This window comes from Kryptolebias marmoratus, linkage group LG11 (assembly GCF_001649575.2).
Source record: "Kryptolebias marmoratus isolate JLee-2015 linkage group LG11, ASM164957v2, whole genome shotgun sequence".
NCBI lineage: Eukaryota > Metazoa > Chordata > Actinopteri > Cyprinodontiformes > Rivulidae > Kryptolebias > Kryptolebias marmoratus.
In genome coordinates this window covers 12750431-12766519 of record NC_051440.1, presented here as the reverse complement: position 1 = coordinate 12766519, position 16089 = coordinate 12750431, and the positions used below count along the sequence as shown (strand labels likewise).

The 16089-nt window shown below is 42.6% G+C and overlaps 3 protein-coding genes across 5 annotated transcripts in view; 2 read left to right on the top strand and 1 right to left on the bottom strand.

Annotated features, from left to right (window-relative positions):
* LOC108229843 (inner centromere protein) overlaps window positions 1-7548 on the top strand; it is a 15459-nt gene extending 7911 nt beyond the window's left edge. The window contains exons 6-20 of one of the 2 annotated variants that reach the window (XM_017405533.3): window positions 543-612; window positions 704-842; window positions 948-981; window positions 1087-1174; window positions 1263-1403; window positions 1969-1986; window positions 3295-3525; window positions 3614-3724; window positions 3807-3931; window positions 4510-4630; window positions 4938-5024; window positions 6202-6234; window positions 6406-6468; window positions 6589-6733; window positions 7017-7548. In XM_017405533.3, the coding sequence (XP_017261022.1) occupies window positions 543-612; window positions 704-842; window positions 948-981; window positions 1087-1174; window positions 1263-1403; window positions 1969-1986; window positions 3295-3525; window positions 3614-3724; window positions 3807-3931; window positions 4510-4630; window positions 4938-5024; window positions 6202-6234; window positions 6406-6468; window positions 6589-6733; window positions 7017-7192 (1582 nt within the window). In that variant the 3' untranslated portion in view covers window positions 7193-7548. The remainder of the gene's footprint in view (window positions 1-542; window positions 613-703; window positions 843-947; window positions 982-1086; window positions 1175-1262; window positions 1404-1968; window positions 1987-3294; window positions 3526-3613; window positions 3725-3806; window positions 3932-4509; window positions 4631-4937; window positions 5025-6201; window positions 6235-6405; window positions 6469-6588; window positions 6734-7016) is intronic. The other variant, XM_017405534.3, reaches the window with a different exon arrangement.
* A 253-nt stretch (window positions 7549-7801) lies between these two features.
* fth1b (ferritin, heavy polypeptide 1b) lies at window positions 7802-11008 on the top strand. 2 transcript variants are annotated; one of them, XM_017406234.3, is made up of 5 exons: window positions 7802-7851; window positions 9139-9242; window positions 9335-9481; window positions 9835-9960; window positions 10056-11008. In XM_017406234.3, exons 2-5 carry the CDS (start codon window positions 9141-9143, stop codon window positions 10212-10214), a joined length of 534 nt encoding a protein of 177 aa, XP_017261723.1. In that variant the 5' UTR covers window positions 7802-7851; window positions 9139-9140; the 3' UTR covers window positions 10215-11008. The 2 variants fall into 2 exon arrangements, with proteins under 2 accessions (XP_017261723.1, XP_017261722.1); XM_017406233.2 differs by lacking the exon at window positions 7802-7851 and adding an exon at window positions 8230-8383.
* A 500-nt stretch (window positions 11009-11508) lies between these two features.
* best1 (bestrophin 1) lies at window positions 11509-15968 on the bottom strand. The gene is made up of 9 exons (XM_017405737.3): window positions 15308-15968; window positions 14763-14857; window positions 14444-14677; window positions 14075-14229; window positions 13901-13978; window positions 13639-13791; window positions 13475-13555; window positions 13234-13385; window positions 11509-13151 (listed from the first exon to the last, which is right to left on the bottom strand). The coding sequence occupies exons 1-9, from the start codon at window positions 15457-15459 to the stop codon at window positions 12074-12076; spliced, it is 2178 nt and encodes a 725-aa protein (XP_017261226.1). The 5' UTR covers window positions 15460-15968; the 3' UTR covers window positions 11509-12073.
* Window positions 15969-16089: the final 121 nt, after the last annotated feature.

The following is a 16089-nucleotide window of genomic DNA, read 5'->3' as shown; positions in this document are numbered from 1 at the left end:
TCAGAATGTCAATCACTCTCATGTGTTTTGGTCTTGCCCTAAGATGGCACTCTACTGGGATGGAATCTGCCAGACTATCGGAATAATTTTGGGGTATGCCATCCCCAAAGACCCCAGAATTTTTCTGCTGGGGCTGATATGCGGAGAAGTGTTTCAAAAAGAAGATGAATATCTTTTTAAAATTTTATCAATTGCAAGCAAAAAAGCCATTACACGGTCTTGGCTAAAGAAACTCCCTCCCCAGCTGGACCATTGGCAGGAAGTTGTGGAGGAAATTCACTCTATGGAAAAATTGACGTATCTTTTACATATAAAAGGACATTTTTACAACAAACGCTGGTCCAAATGGCTGACATACAGGAGTAAGGAAGCGTAACTATGTGCAACATCTTGTAATGTTCTTTCTTATTCAACTATGAGTCACTGCCCCATGTTCTGTGTATTTTATGTTTCATTGTAATAATGAAAAATGTTAAATAAAGAGTTTAAAAAAAACAAAAACCTCGTTTCACAACCGTACTCTGATGTGTTCACTGCTGCAGCGTGCCCGAGGTTTCACCTGCAGACTTTGAGGATGATGACGCACCGAAAACACCAAAGGAAACTTCAGAGGTACAGTTTCGTTTGTGCAAAGAACCAGACTAGGTAAGCTGGAGCTCATTGGTTTAGTGCTTAATATATTTTTTATTTCCTCTTCAAATAGAAGGCTCTTCAAACAAAGCAAAGCGTTGTTCCGTGCATCGAGCGCGTCACTCGCTCTGCAGCTGCTAACTCTCCCAAACTGGCGCCTCCTTCGTTGTTTAGCACAGAGCTAAAAGTGAGCACTCCGGTCAAAAAAGCAGGTAGGCGAAGCTTTGTTCTCCTTGCTCTTTATTTCTTTGACTATCTTTGCGCAAAATTTAACATATGTAGGCTAATTACGTCTTTGCTTTTCTCTTTGCTTGTAGCTGAGAAACAACAGCTGTCCCAGGCAGTTCGGAGGTGTGTGTCCTCCGTTCACTGCAATGTTTTTTATATTTTCTTATCACTGCGAAAGGTCAGTTTGGGCCCCTTTTTTTTTTTAAGCCTGTTGTTCTGTGTTTTCAGGTCAAGCCGCAGTACGAAGCGTAAAGCGCCAGATTCTGTAGAAGACAGTCCGTCGAAGAGGTTCTCACCCCCCATGAAAAGTCAGAGTGTAAGATCAGGAGAACTTACTGGGTTATTTATTTAAGCGGCGTTCTCATCAAACAAGTGTTCAGAGCCTTTTTGTTTTTGTTTCGCAGGCCATCAAGCCCCACATGAGGTCCTTCCTTCACACTGTGCAGAAGAACCAGATGCTCATGATGACTCCGAACTCCTCCGGCCGCGCCGGCATGATCAAGTCCTTCATCAAACACACCACTCCTCTGAGAGTGGATCATAAAGTGAGTCGCACACTTGGAACGACACACACGCCGTTCTTATGCTCCACTTTAATTAGACCGCATGTGTCAAACTCCGTTCCTGGGGGGGGGTGAGGAGGTAATTAAACCATTTGAATCAGATGTGTTGGAGCAGTAAAACCTAAAACTTCCAGGACAAGAGGCCCTACAGGACTGGAGTTTGACAATCCCGTCTTAGAGCTAATTAAAAATTTGGCATTTTCTAAAAACATACGGGAAACGTTAGAGATGCACAGATGATTTTTAAGATTCTTGGTGAATTCTGATGTTGATTTAAACGTAAGATGTGCTGTAATTTCTTTTCAGTTAGATTTTATTGCTACGAACACTTTGTGCGGTGAGCAGGAATACTTGAGATCCTCGAAGAGAGGAGGTCATGGTTTGTTAAATTTCCACGGTCGACTAGTGTTTGAAACTCAGATCAGCCAACGTTAGATTAATCAGACCAGCGCTGTGCAGCGATCCGAACTGATTAAAAACACTGCCGTTAGAGCAGCGGTTATCGAATTAAGTGAGTGTCTAAATGTTTTCTTCCTCCCGTCTTTAGATCAACACCGGCACAGTGGTGAGTTGTAATGTTGAAGCGCTGCGTGTTTGTAGGATGTTCTCGGTGTCTCACAACCTCACGGTTTGACTGGATTAAACGACACTTGGCACAAGAGAAGCCCCTTCCCCACCGCCACATGTCAGAGGGGCAAAACAACGCAAGGAGATGAGTTAAAGCCTTGCTTCAAACAGGAAGTAGACTGAGCAGTAAAAGGTAGAACCATGATGACTCCTGGTCCATGTGTGGAAGGGGCTCCTCCGGGCTCGTTTGGTCCAAAACTCAAACACTGATTGGTCTTCAGCTGTACTAATGCCCATCTGACTCATTACTTTATCAGAAGTAAAACCTAAACTCTGATATTTGGTCAGATTCACTCACTCTGGGTGTAAAGGATTTATTTTGTTTTTCACTTGGGTTACGTTTGAAGTCCCTTTCTGGTAAAATGCCAGCTTTTCTAACCGTTCGTCTGATTATAACCTCGAGCTTCAGAGCTGTGTTGATTTGAACCAAAGTAAAGTAAAACTCGTGAGATTTCATATTTCCCTTCCAGCAGCGTCCTGGCCCTGCGGCTATGAATAGAATACAATGATTTTATTTGTTTTAGCCAGATTCAGTTTTAAAAAAAGGGGCGGGGAAAAAGACAAAAGAGGACGATGCAAAACCATTAACAATATCTGGAGATGGACTTCAAGGACGTACACACTGATATGGTGCACGGTGTGCTTTTCTTCTGGTTAGTTAACATCTAACTGAATATCAGACAAAACCAGTGGAGGTTTTACTTTATATTTGCTGTAAATTACTGATTTATTATAGTTCTTCTAAAAGACCAAATACAAAATTGGATACTTTGCATAATGAGGAAAGATGTTGATCATGATTTATGATTGGCGGCGGTGGCTCAGGAGGTAGGGGGTTCGTCCTGTGACCGGAGGGTTGCCGGTTTGAGCCCCTCCCCTTCGTCCTTGGGCAAGCCTCTTCACCTGCCTTGCCTACTGGTGGTGGTCAGAGGGCTCGGTGGCACCGGTGTGATGGCAGTCTCACTTCTGTCAGCCCGCCCCAGGGCTACAATCAGCTGCCATCAGTGTGTGGATGAATGGGTGGATGACTGATTGTGGTGTAAAGCGCTTTGTGGTCCTTGGACTAGATAAAGCACTATACAAGTGAAGCCATTTATCATTGAAATCCATTAGCATGTAGTTGCAACTCATAATGTAGCTAATTTAGTGATTTTTAGTGCCTTTCTGTCTGCTGCTTTAGATATTCATCACACTGTACCCCGCTTTATTTTCCAAATGGAAAACGTTCTTTTTTTTTTTCCTTCAGACAAAAGAGCGTCACAAGCTGGAAGCACTCCGGAAGAAGCAGGAGCAAGAGGAGGAGAGGATGAGGAAGATGGAGGAAGAGAAGAAACGGAAACAAGAGGAGCTGAAGAAGAAGAGGGACGAGAGGATCAGAAGGGTGTTCGAGGCCAAAGTTAAGGAGGAACAGAGGGAGGTGGAGAAGAAAAAGAAGATTGAGCAAAAGATGGCTCAGATTGATGAGAAAAATGAAAAGGTAGACCTTATTTGTAGCTCCGTAGTTCAGTTCATCTTTGTTTTTTTGTTTTTTTTTAACCTGACCTGACAAATGTTCCTCCACACAGCGTCTGGCAGAGGAGAAGACGAAGAAGAAGTTGGCCCTGAAGCGGCAGGAGGAGCTGGAGCAGAAGAGGAAGCTGGAAGAGGAGGCCAAAAAGAAGAAAATCCAACAAGTTGTAAGACGCCTAAATAGATGAGGAGGATTTACTTTTGGAATTGGTCTCTTATGGTGTTTTTTTTTTTTTTTTTTACCTTCAGGAGGAGGAGAAGCGACAGCAGGAGCTGGCAGCTAAGAAGAAGGCGGAGGAGGAGGAGGAACAAGCTCGCAGAGCTCTGGAGCTGAGGCGGGAGCAGGAGAGAGAACGACAGGCTGCTGCTGAAAGGTCTCAGAAAGATTACTAATAATGAGCTGAGTCAGCACTGCATCTGGTAAAGCCTAATATCAGGTGAACGGTGTGCTGGTCTTTGATCACACACATTTTCAGCCACTCCATCGGTTTTCAGTGCATCTGATTAAACGCAGGAAATCCATTTATCCTTAACCTTCTAGGACCTTGCGTCCACATGTGTGGACATCACAGCGTGTCCCAATCAGCCCAGAAAGCAAAGAGAAATAAAAAATACATCCCGTGCAAGAGTTTGAGTCTTTAAAAGACAAAAAAACAACTTATTTAGAAATGAGAACAAAACAGAACATTATCAAATAAGGGTTTATAGGAAAACTATTTCTCTTCAATGATTGCTTTCTGTCTTTACAGACTGGATAATCACAGTTACACAGTTTAATAAACTAAGTTTAATCTACAGTGAACGCGTGGATCGTGTTGCAGTCTGTTCAGATAAATGAGTATTGACGACAACCCTTCCAAAAATGAAGCTGTTACTTTACAATGAAAGCACTAGCTGCAGTTTTAAGATGTGGTTTCAGTCAAACAGAGTTGTTGTTTTTTTCCTTCTGCAGGCAGAGACTGGAGAAAGAGAAGGCTCTGGCTTTACAACGTGAGCTGGAAAAAGCAGCCCGAGAGAAAGAGATGAGGGACCTGGAGGAGAAAAGAAAGGCTCTGGAGGAAAAGAGAAAACTGGTGAGAAATTGACATTTGAAGCAGAAAAGCTTTAAAAAGTGTGACTTGTTCTGGTTGTAATTTAAAAAATAAAGTAGTGCTCTGAGGTGCGTGACCATGTTGAAACATCTGGATGATTATTGGCGGTACGGAGGAAGATTTTGACTCTTGTACACATCACTTTCATCAGCAAAATGTTTCTGGGGAATCTCGCTTTAGCCACTTATGGTCGGAGGTATCAGAGGAGGCCTGGCTGCTCCGAGTTAGTCACTACACCCCGGGTGTTCGAGTCATTTTGGGAATGATGATTTTTATTTTTGTTAACCAGGAGGAGCAGCAGAGGCTGGCTGCAAAAGAGCAGGCTCTTAAAGAGAGAGAAGAGGCGAAGCAGAAAGAAGCTGCTGCTGCTAAACAGGTAAGTTACCAGAGGGGGAATTAATACCTAAGCTGAGGGACACCAGCACGGTTGAACTTTAAGCTGTCTTTAAAAGTAATTCATTCACCATTTTAAGAATGTGTGTGGAATTTATTTATTTATTTTTCTTCCTCTTTTTATCCTCAGAGGGAAACTAAATGTGTTTTCTGTAGTTCTTTGTGTGAAAACAGTCTTGAAATTACACAACTTCAGACGTTAAACTGGTTTCTCCTTAAAACTGCACTTTAAACCAGCAGTCTGTAAAACCTTTTCTAAAATAATTAATGTTTGTAATGACGAACATTAAAAAACATTCATGTCTGATCTAAACGAGCCAACCGGGCTGCAGTTTGTGATGCTTCGTGCATTCATGGTTCTTCCTCTGTCCCACAACAAATAAATACAAGGTTAAGATGACTTGAATCAGATTTGTTGCCAGCAGATCCCAAACCTCGTGTAGCCTCTAGCACACGGCACGCTGTCGACTGAGAAAGCTCCTCACATGAGTCATAAAATGTTTTCAGCAAACAAGAAACAGTCCATTTGCCTTTTTTTTTTTTTTAAACAATAACACTAATTATCTTTTTTTAAACAATAACACTAATTATCTTTTAAGATTCACGGTTTGCCACTTCAGTTTCCACAGGGGTGCTCGAACTGTTCTCCGTTAAAGCACTTCAGGTTCTTCCTGCTGTGCAGCTTCCCAGCGCAGTTCAGTTTGTTTGTCATGTCACTTGCAAATAGTTGATGCCAGCATTTCTTCTGGGCACCACTAGAGGGATCCTGAGTACCACCAGTGGTACTCGCGCCACAGTCTGAGGACCGTGTTCAGGATTCCTTCGGATTTTGGTTTTAGACGGTGTAAAAACGTCTAAAGCTGCCTCGCTAAGCCTCGCTGCTTCACAGTACAGGCCCCTGCTGAGGAGCTGGTTATGTTTTAGGCCCTCCTGATGCTTCTGTTTCACCGTGACTACAGAGTAGGTTTGGTTCGGTGGCTTCTCTACCAAATATGAGCCCATGAGTCATCTTAACGAAGGAGGAGGATCATTTCAGTGTGGAAACTCCTTTTAGATAACAATGATGATGTGATTTCTTTTGTAGTGTTTGTTGCTGTGCTTTTAGATATCTGTGTTTAAACTAAACAAACATTTCTCTTTTGATCTCATTTCGAATGAAGACCTCTAACCTGAATGTGACGGTGGATATTGAGGTAAGAACCGAGCTCGGCTGCTCACCATAACCAAGGGTCTAGTTTTATGTTTTCCATGCGTTTGTATAAGAGTGTCTTAAGTGTTTGTGCATAACAAGTTTCAAGAGGTTTGCTTAGAGGCCATTGTCCTTGCTTAATGCCTTCTTCCTGTTTTGTTTTTTCCCTCCCCAGCGCTCTGTAATTAGCACACCTGTAGGAAAAGGAGGTGGCCTCAACGTCACCGTGGATGTCGCGGTACGTTTCTGTTTAGCACACATCAGGTTGTAACTGAAAATACGATTAAAGAATCTTCTCTTTCCTCTGTGAAACCTCATTACATGTTTAATTTTTAATCTCCCCCACCCCCCACTGCAGTCCTCACCACAGTCGTATGCCATCACTCCAAACGGTGGCAATAAAACCTCCAAGGACTTAAACGATTACGGAATGGACCAAAACAGCGACGACTCCACGGACGATGAGTCGGCCCCGAGGAAACCCATCCCATCCTGGGCAGAAGGTGTGTACGGGTATCTGGGGTTTCAGTCACCAGTTTTATTTTATTTTATTCTTTTAGAGCGCATGGTGTCTGATATATTGAGTCAAATGAATTCTCACAAGACTCAGAAGATCAGTCCATGAAGCACATTTGTATGAAATCAGCCTGATGGCCACTTTGTGTTTTTGATTTGTCTCTCCACCTCCCTTTAAACTCATCAGTCTGTCATTATTGTGACGGTGCATCAGTGTGAATGTTACTTACAGTACCTGTGTGTCATTTACAAACATGTTTCCTCTTTCAGGTCCCAATCTGAAGCAGCTCATTATGAAGCAGTACTTCAACCCTCCAGACTTGGACTCCTTCTTTGGGGTGATTGAGCCACCGAGGCTGGAGGACATCTTCTACAAAAACAAGCCTAGATATTTTAAGCGTACCAGCTCTGCTGTGTGGCACTCTCCTCCATCTGGAGCAAAGTGATCTTTTTTTGCACAGATGCAATAGTGATCCTGTTTAAATGTTGTCTTTTTTCAAATAAAGATCTGTTTCTTTTTTCTTTTTCTTTGTTTTTTAAAGATGTATCTTTGTTTTTCTTCTGCTAAGAACTGAAAACAATATTTAGTCTCTTTTTGTGTTAGTACCAGGACAGAAAGACAAGCATGCACAACACTGGGAATGTAAACATTTATATTTGGGTGCGTTTTGCACTTTTTACACATCATCTGTCCTAATAAATGGTGGTTTTTATTTGGCTCAATTTAATAGTAATTGGTTTTATTTTGTTGTTAAAATAAATCCCAGTATTTATCTTTGAAAAATAAAAAGTGACAATTTGAGTGGGTTAAAATGTGTCTAAACTTCTTAGATTAATCTCACTTTAACTTTTAACAAACAAAACATGTCTGGTAACTAAAATGAGACAACTGCATCGAGCTACCATAGTTTAGTAATATATTTGGTCAGCTGTTTTTTTTTGTAGGTTTCATGTTTTGAGATCACTGCTACTGTTTGGGACTTTTATTGTAAAGGACGGAACTCTATGTTAGATACTCTTATTGTGAAGGAAACGGGAAGTTCTGGGTTCCTGCTATTGTTGGCAATGTAGTTTATAGGCTCACAACGCTCGGGCTTGGTTACAGGTAATTTTATTTATGAATATTTACACCCCCCTCCGTGTTAAACTTTAAACTTGAAAATGTTAAAGTTAATTGCTGGAAAGACAAAGTTAAATATTCCTGTTAAATATTTCACTTGTAGATCGTACAACCACCATTTTACCCGTTAATTGTGATGCTTTCAATGTACATGGAAAGTAAGAATTTGACCTCAAAATAATGCGACCTCACTAACGCTCATGGTGAAACATAAAAACAAGTCACCTAAGTTTGCTCTCTCGTTAGTTTTGTGTAGACGAGAATCCATTAAAATCGGCACGTTGTTTCAAAAATGGACTTAAAACTATTTGAAATGAAAATTTCCGAGTTCTCTGTGGGCCGCGAATGCAGCATTAATGTCAAGTCGAACTTATGACGTAATCACAACGTGCGCGCGTTCGCCTACAGTTTGGTGTAACGTTCAGGGTCAACCGCCGTTTGTCTGAGAACATTTGGAGTAAACACTTTGCTAAAAGAGTAATTAAGTGCAGGAGAGAGTAGGCCTTCATCAGCGCAGGTACGTTTATCTTCTAGCTGCTTAGCTTTACAGCTAGCTTGTTAACCTACTGTTTATCAGAAACTAACAGTCAACTATTAGCAAAAATAATATCGATAACGCACTTTGTAGCGCTTTTTGTGTTCATGCAACATGTTAACATTGTTTATCATTTATCCTGTTTAATAGACAGCTAGCGTGTAATTTAATGAAGTGTCCTCTGCTGGTTTATTATTTATTTTACTTCAGGCCGTTTCTGGATCAGTATTAATGGATTCGGCTCAGCAGATCTGTTGCACAAACAGTGAAAAAATACGATTTAATGAACTATCCCAAGAAGCTAAAAGCATGTTTTCTAATTACTTTTTGGGTAGAATTTAAATGATACCGAACTTTCACCCACTTTGTTGTATAATAGTGGACATTTCAAGGGCATATCTTAAAATAACCACGCATGTTAGTGGATTAAATAATCAAAGAAATCCTTGAATGCAGCCATGTTGTTTTTTTCTGCCAAGTCATGATAAGCATTCAGACCAGTAAGATGTAAACAAATGAGTGTTCGTGTAAGATTACAGTGTGCGCGTCACAGATACTGATAAGCATACTCACTCTTTCTCAGATTAGTCCTTTTAGTGTGAAAATAGGATTAAAGCTGACCAGTATATGAATATTATCCTTTTAGTTTTGTTTGGATATTCCACAAAACTGTCACAGATGTGACTTAATATTTCCTGCTTTGACTTCACTGTTGTTGTTTTCAAACTGTTTTACAGAAATGAGTTCACAAATTCGACAAAACTTCCACCAGGACTGCGAGGCTGCGGTGAACAGGCAGATAAACCTGGAGCTGTACGCCTCCTACGTTTATCTCTCCATGGTAGGGGAAGGGTTTTGTTGCCGTGGCCACGTGTCGTTTGCAAAAAGGAAGGAGGCAAGTGTGTTTTTAATCTGTCCCTGCTTGTCTTTTAGGCATACTATTTCGACAGGGACGATAAGTCGCTGCCGAACTTTGCTAAGTTCTTTAACGCTCAGTCCAAAGAGGAGCGAGAGCACGCCGAGAAGCTGATGAGTCTGCAGAACAAACGTGGGGGCAGGATCTTTCTCCAGGACATTAAGGTGTGTAAATACTGTGTCTGTTACCAAAACCTCTCATCAGCCAGTGGATGATTGTTCATGAAACTTTCAGGAAGTAACCATTAGATGGACATCTACAGCTGATTAACTTTAGGAGTCATTTCAATTCGAGCTGCTTGCCACACCCAATCCACATATTGAGCTAAAATTGGATGTGGTAGTAGCTGAGAGTCATTCACAGCACATACTCTGAGGCTTTGTCATTTCGTAACATTAGATAATTTTAGTTTTAAAACTCCCGGCTGGCAATATGCAGTTCTTCAAGGAATACCAGGCCTTTCATTTTATTTCTGTAAATAATTAGCTCTCATATCATAAACTATTTTTATTGTCAGAAACCTGATAGAGATGAGTGGGGGAGCAGCCTGGAGGCTCTGGAGTGCGCCTTGCAGCTGGAGAAAAGTGTAAACCAATCCCTGCTGGACCTGCAGAAACTGGCAGCTGAGCACAACGATCCTCATGTGAGAATCAAACCAAGAGGACGTACTGAGCAGTAATGGTCATTTTGATCTTGCAGTGTAATACAATGCATTTTTTATTTATTTGTTTGTTTCAGATGTGCGACTTCATCGACACGCATTTCCTGGACGAGCAGGTGAAATCCATCAAACAGCTGGCCGACTGGATCTCGAACCTGCGGCGTCTGGGAGCGCCTCAGAACGGCATGGCCGAGTACCTGTTTGACAAACACACCATGGGCCAGGAGGGCAGTTAAGCTGAGCCGCAGCCGACCTGCAACACTTTGCTGCGTTTCATCAGTGCCGCTTCATTTTGCAAACTCCAGTAAATTTTCTGAGCTTCTTTAGAACGCTCTTCACCTCACGTCGCAGCTATCATGTATTCATATTCACCTATAATTTGCTGATATTGTCTGTGTTTAGTTAGTACGTGCTGCTCTCTGAGGATCATTTTTGATGAGACTGGACAGTGCCATGATAACATTCACAGGGTTTTACAGTTCAGTATTTTACTCTACAAGGGAATATGTATGTGTTACATAAAAATGTGGTTTATTTCTGACAATCAAACAGTCGACACTATCACCTCGGCACCATTTAAAAGAGCTTCTATTCACATTATAGCCATAAGTAACACGGATTATAAGCCAAAACAATAGAAACACAGCCAAAGACACACTCTTGTTATTTATTGCACATATTGTACTTCTAAAAATATTTGAGGATTTTATTTATTTTGCTGTTTATTTGGTTTTAGATAAACTTCACAGCAGCTTCTGTTCTCTTTTGTTCATTTTTTTCGAGTTTTGTACCTTTATATTCACACGAAATAAAGCAAACGCAGAAGACACGTTAGTGAAGATAACTATATATCATTTAAAGATGACATTTAAATGAGCTGTGTGTTTTTAGTCATTTCCTGATAACTTTGAGTGTTTGTTTTTCAGCAGGTGCTTCATTTATTAAGAGTATTTGTAGTTTTGTTTACGAGTCAAATTGTATGCATAGCATGCTTGTACGATGAGAAAATAAAGCAGCGGTGTGCAAATGATTTTTGGTGTTTTATTGTAAAAGCAGCGACGAATGATGCACAACATGCCTTTTAATAATTATTTAATAAACACAAATGTACACAGCATTAAGAATTTAAAAGTGAAAGGATAGATACGGTTTGTTTTTTTGTCTCTCACTTAAGGAGGAAAATTAAAACCATTTTATATTGTGCCAATTAAATCTCTTGAAGTGGATTTTGCACAAGAAGTAGGTCAGTTCTGTGAAGTTCACTGTGGAAAAGTGGATTAAAATTTTGGATCTGCTTAATTTGTCTCTAATGGATGGTTATGTACGACAGAACTTTAAGGTTGCTGTAAATAAACTTTAATAAACCTGATCTTGATTCAGGAGCTCTGGCCAATTATAGATCTATATCTAATCTCCCATTCATCTCAAAAAGTCTGGACAGAATAATAATAATCTGAGGAGTTTCAGTCAGGGTTTAGAGCTCATACAAACATGCAGCTCAGGATGGGACAAAGTGAAGATTCATCACAGTCTGCTGGCTTCCTTAGATAACTTTTACTAAACAGCTTTTTATAATATATGTGAATGTTTTTGTACAGCACTCTGAGATGACTTGTTGTGACTCGGTGCAATATACACTGAACTGAACTGAATTAAAAGAGAATTTGAAATAAGGTACTGATGTTTGCTTTCAGTCCAATTCAAAAGTCATGTTGTTCCATTAGACTATATAAAAGATTCAGCCTCTAAATTAAGATATTGCAAAATTATAAAGAATTTATTCAGTTATTTGTGGTATTATTTTACATAGTTATGTATTTCTGATTAGTGTGCAGGTGATTGTCTGAAAAAATATATGGATATTAAACTAAATAGATATGAAATCTCAAATTTGTGTTTTTCTCCAGTCAAGTTAAAGAAAAACGTCATGCTCCAGCTCTACCTTTTTGTCCAGAAACGGTCACTTCTTGCTCCAAAACAAAGAAAAGCTCAAACTCAAGTCTTCAAAATGTAATTTTTTTTTCAACCAACAGGGCCACAAGACGGTGGATGCACCCACTTCAGATCCATTTTCTACAGTCAGACCCTTTTTTTCTCAGTCCTGCTCTCTTTCTCCAGCAGGGTTCTTCTCCCCACTGTCCACCAGAACACCCAGCAAGTTCCCTTCAACCAATGAGATCCCCGAATCATTGGATGAATTTTCCTGATTGGTTTCCTGCTGTGTCTGTGACGTAGTGGAAATTGTGTTTGTGTTATTGCTCAGCCCGCTGTTCGTCCCCCCATTGCTTGCCCTCGTATTTGAGCTGAAGTTCCCATGGTTACTGAAATTACTGTGGTTTATTCCATTACAGAGACTTCCTGTTGTGCCAGGGCTGTTGGTGCTTGTTGCATTAATGCTGCTGGAGCTGCTGTTGGGATTACTGGGATTTGGTGCCACTGTGTGAGAGGGCGCGGTAAATGAGAACACTCTTTCGCCTCCGCTTCCGTTGGCCTGAGCGCTTGGGGGTCCGGTCTGGCTGTCGGCTGAAGGGGTGGCTTCCAGAGTTAGGTGGGGGTGAGGAGGGCGGCGGGACAGGAGGCCGTGTCCCGGTCGGAGCTTAGATATCGGACAGAGTTCTGGTGGTGGGTCGGGGAAGGAGAACGCCGGGCCGCTCTGCATCTCGCCGTTCCCACTCACCCAGGGTAGTGCGGAAGATGGCGGTGGCGGCAGGTGGTTTGGGGTGTCAGGAGGCAACAGCTGCGAGCCCACCATCTGAGGGGCCATGGAGCTACAGCTGCGGTCCCATTCATATTGCGTTCGCCGGGGGTTTCGAGGGCGAGGCAACGCGGGGGGCACACTGTGGATGGGCGTTTGTGGGCAGCTGTAAAATCCCGGCCTCTCAAACAAGGGCATTGTAGAGAAGGCGTAGTCTGGGTCTTGATCCGGGTTCAGAGGCCGGCGAGTTTGACTTGGAGTCGATGGCGCTTCGGGATGCATGTAAAGAGGGAAGCGGCTTAGTGGGGCTCCGGGGCGGCGGCGCAGCAAAGAGACCCTGGACGAGTGAGAAAAGTGAGGGGACTGGACACCCAAGAGACGACCCAACCCTCCAAGCAGCGGGGTGGAGTAGTTGGCCTCTTCATTTTCTTTGATCTGCTCCAGGTTGGACTGAAACTCCATCTCCTCCTTGGGAATGCTGGTGAAGACCAAGAAGATGGTGATACACACGCCAAGTGCACAATACTTGTTTTTCTGAAAAAGCAAAAGCATGGGTTTACCTGATATCCAGTGCTGAGCCCATGAAGGAGGGTTTACGGTGTTCAGCACTGGCAGGAGTGTAGGGAGGCTCTGGTTCCGACTCATTCCAGTACATGTCCTTCTCAACCAGTGGCAGGCTGTCGTACATTTCATCCACAGAGAGCAAAGACACCTATATAACACAATTAAAAAAACAAACAATGAAAGTTGCATATTTATAAACAAAATTAAAATAGCAAACAGTTTGGTACAGAACCCCACCTGCAAGTTGCGATCAACAAGCCAGTTGGTTTCAAAGTCGTCGTCATCCTCACCAAAAGGGTTTATAAGTTGCTCAGCCACCTGAGATGATAAAAAGAAAACAGCATGTTTAAAAATCTCCCCAAACCGATACAAGATAAGATCATCTATCTGCTGCGCCTCACCTTAAGCCAGCCAACGTAGAAGAAAAACTGCAGCAGCGTGAAAACTGGCAGGTAGAAGTCCACATCGTGACCAGGATACCCCTGAGATGGATCCAGGAACTGACGACCAATCAGACAAGCCAGGAAAAAGCTGTAGACTGCAACTGTTACCACCTGATTAAAGAGATTGCTTTTATTGAGTTCACCATCTCAAGAAACTGCTGTCAGGGCTTTTATTATTTTTCACATTTCAGGGAACAACTGGGTGGAAGATGACTAGAACCTGAGTGTAGACTAGGGGCAGGCTGATCCAGTCGTAGCCGTACAGCTTCATACACCTCGCCCGTAGACTGTTCAACTCCTGAACAAAGAGGGACAAGTTTGAGCAACCGACAAACATTTACAAGCCAAGTTGGCGCTCTTCTGTCCTGCAGACAGAAGCGGGTGAAGCACCTACAGTGAGGATGGCTGTGAGGGCCACGTCGTTGTTGATGCGACCATCGGTCCGAGCCCTCAGGGCCAGGTTGACGAACCACATGCAGGGCACCCAGAACTTATTATGTGGGGAGGGAAGATCCTCCAGATGCCTCAGCTCTTCTGAGGTCATCAAACCTGAGAGAAATAAACACACCGTGGGGATGAAAGCGGTCAAGTGATCTGTGTTTATGGCCAGTCTCAGTTATAAGATGGAGACAGCCTGAATCTCTGTCTTGGGTCTTTTAAAGCTCTGGTTCACGACTTCTTTAGGACTTTTAGATGCAGCCTATAAGTAAAGTACCAGGACCATAAGCAGTGAGTTTGGTTCGACTCGTCACCACGGCCTTACCTGCATGGACCAGATGCTCCATGGTGGGAAACCTCTTGTAGACGGCTGTGCTTACAGAGCGGTAGATAAGCACACCCGAGAGGTTGACGTAGCGCATCAGAGTTCTTCGGGCCAGCCTCGCGGCCTCGTCGGTCCCACGAACGTGACCTGCTACTAATGCCGCCAAGCGATCTGGCCAGGGTATGTTCTCAAACTGGCCCCACCAGCGAGACACAACCAGGGTCACGTAAAAACCTGGTCAAAAACAAACGTTGGCAGGTTTGAGCTCAGCCTTTGGGTTTCACACTTGAAAGCAGGAAAGCGGCCACATTTGACTCACCCAGCACGAACGACACAGGAATGAGCTCTGCGTAGCGGTCACAGTATATCGACAGCTTCTCGAACAGCCTCTTCTGGTCACTGTTTAGCACAAGTCTGGAAAAAGAACGGAGGTGAGCCTTTGGGACAAGCAAATTTTCTGTTTTCCATCTGTGGTTTGCAACCTCCGTACTGAAAAGGACTACTGCTTTTGTCAAAACACAGTTTCCATGAAGTACGGTCATTTTTATGCTGCAAAAGACCCTAAACTTATTGAAGGGACAACTAGTAGGGCTTATGCACAATTGCATAACCTAATCCTCTTAATTCATGTCAGGGATTTTCTTAAAAGAATGGAAAAACTTCAGTTATGTTCATAGGACATTGCCATCTTGACCAGGACTTCCTGGGATAAAAGGTGTACCTTACGGGTTACCGAAAGGATAAATTAATTAATTTCTAGACTTTAAGGTTTTCTAGCTCTGAGAAATACCCTGTTCACCAGCAAGTGCATCTGACAAAGTCCAAACTCTGCTTATCTTCTGTGACTTCAGTTTGAGTGGTTACCTATAGACAACACTGAGGAAGTAGTAGAGTAGGGTGAAGATGATGAGCTCTCTGTAGAGCAGTTTGTAGATGCTGCCCTTCCATCGCAGAAGAAGGTGAAAGAAGGTCCCCAACCCTGCGTCTGCAACTCTGCGGGAGTATGTCACTGTCATGGCAGCTTCTTCTTGGCCAACCTGCAGGCTGTTTGTGGCCGAACATGAAGGATACCAGCGTGTTTCTGTTTTCTGCTTCCACGACTGGCCTGGAACTCATAAAGCCGACCTGGTCACGGATCTACAACAGTAAGTCAGACAGGTAAGGTTTAGCTCCAGTGTGTTTATGAAATGTTCATCACTCAGTTCAGCTCATAACAGAAGTCATCTCAGGACACTGTACAAAGGTCCAAACCATAAATCCAGTTCAAATCCAATTACAGTCAACTCATTCCTAATATAATACAATACAGTCACATGCAGTACATTATCAGCTGCCATTTAGTAACAGTTATCTATCTAAGGAAACCAGCACAATCCCCCAACCTGAGTAGCATGGAGGCGACAGTGGAAAGGAACAACTTCCTTTTAACAGGAAGAAACCTCCAGCAGAACTAGAACCAGGCTCATGATGGGCGGCCATCTGCCTTGACTGGCTGGGGTTAAAGAAGACGGGACACAGACAGACAGAAAATTGGACCAAGTTTAGTTTCCACAGGTGCTGGTCATAAAATTAGAATATCATGAAAAAGTAGATTGATTTCAGTAATTCCATTTAAAAAGTGAAACTTGTATATTATATTCATACAT

Bases quoted from the DNA above. Each gene is read 5' to 3' on its own strand.
- best1 (XM_017405737.3), bottom strand. From the start codon at position 15,459: ATGACAGTGACATACTCCCGCAGAGTTGCAGACGCAGGGTTGGGGACC. The intron at 13,979-14,074 runs GTAGGTGCTTCA...CTCTTTGTTCAG, and splicing joins CCCTCACAGCCATCCTCACT to GAGTTGAACAGTCTACGGGC. The intron at 13,556-13,638 runs GTGAGGCGCAGC...TTATCATCTCAG, and splicing joins TCTACGTTGGCTGGCTTAAG to GTGGCTGAGCAACTTATAAA.
- fth1b (XM_017406234.3), top strand. From the start codon at position 9,141: ATGAGTTCACAAATTCGACAAAACTTCCACCAGGACTGCGAGGCTGCG. The intron at 9,482-9,834 runs GTGTGTAAATAC...TTTTATTGTCAG, and splicing joins TCTTTCTCCAGGACATTAAG to AAACCTGATAGAGATGAGTG. The intron at 9,961-10,055 runs GTGAGAATCAAA...TGTTTGTTTCAG, and splicing joins CTGAGCACAACGATCCTCAT to ATGTGCGACTTCATCGACAC.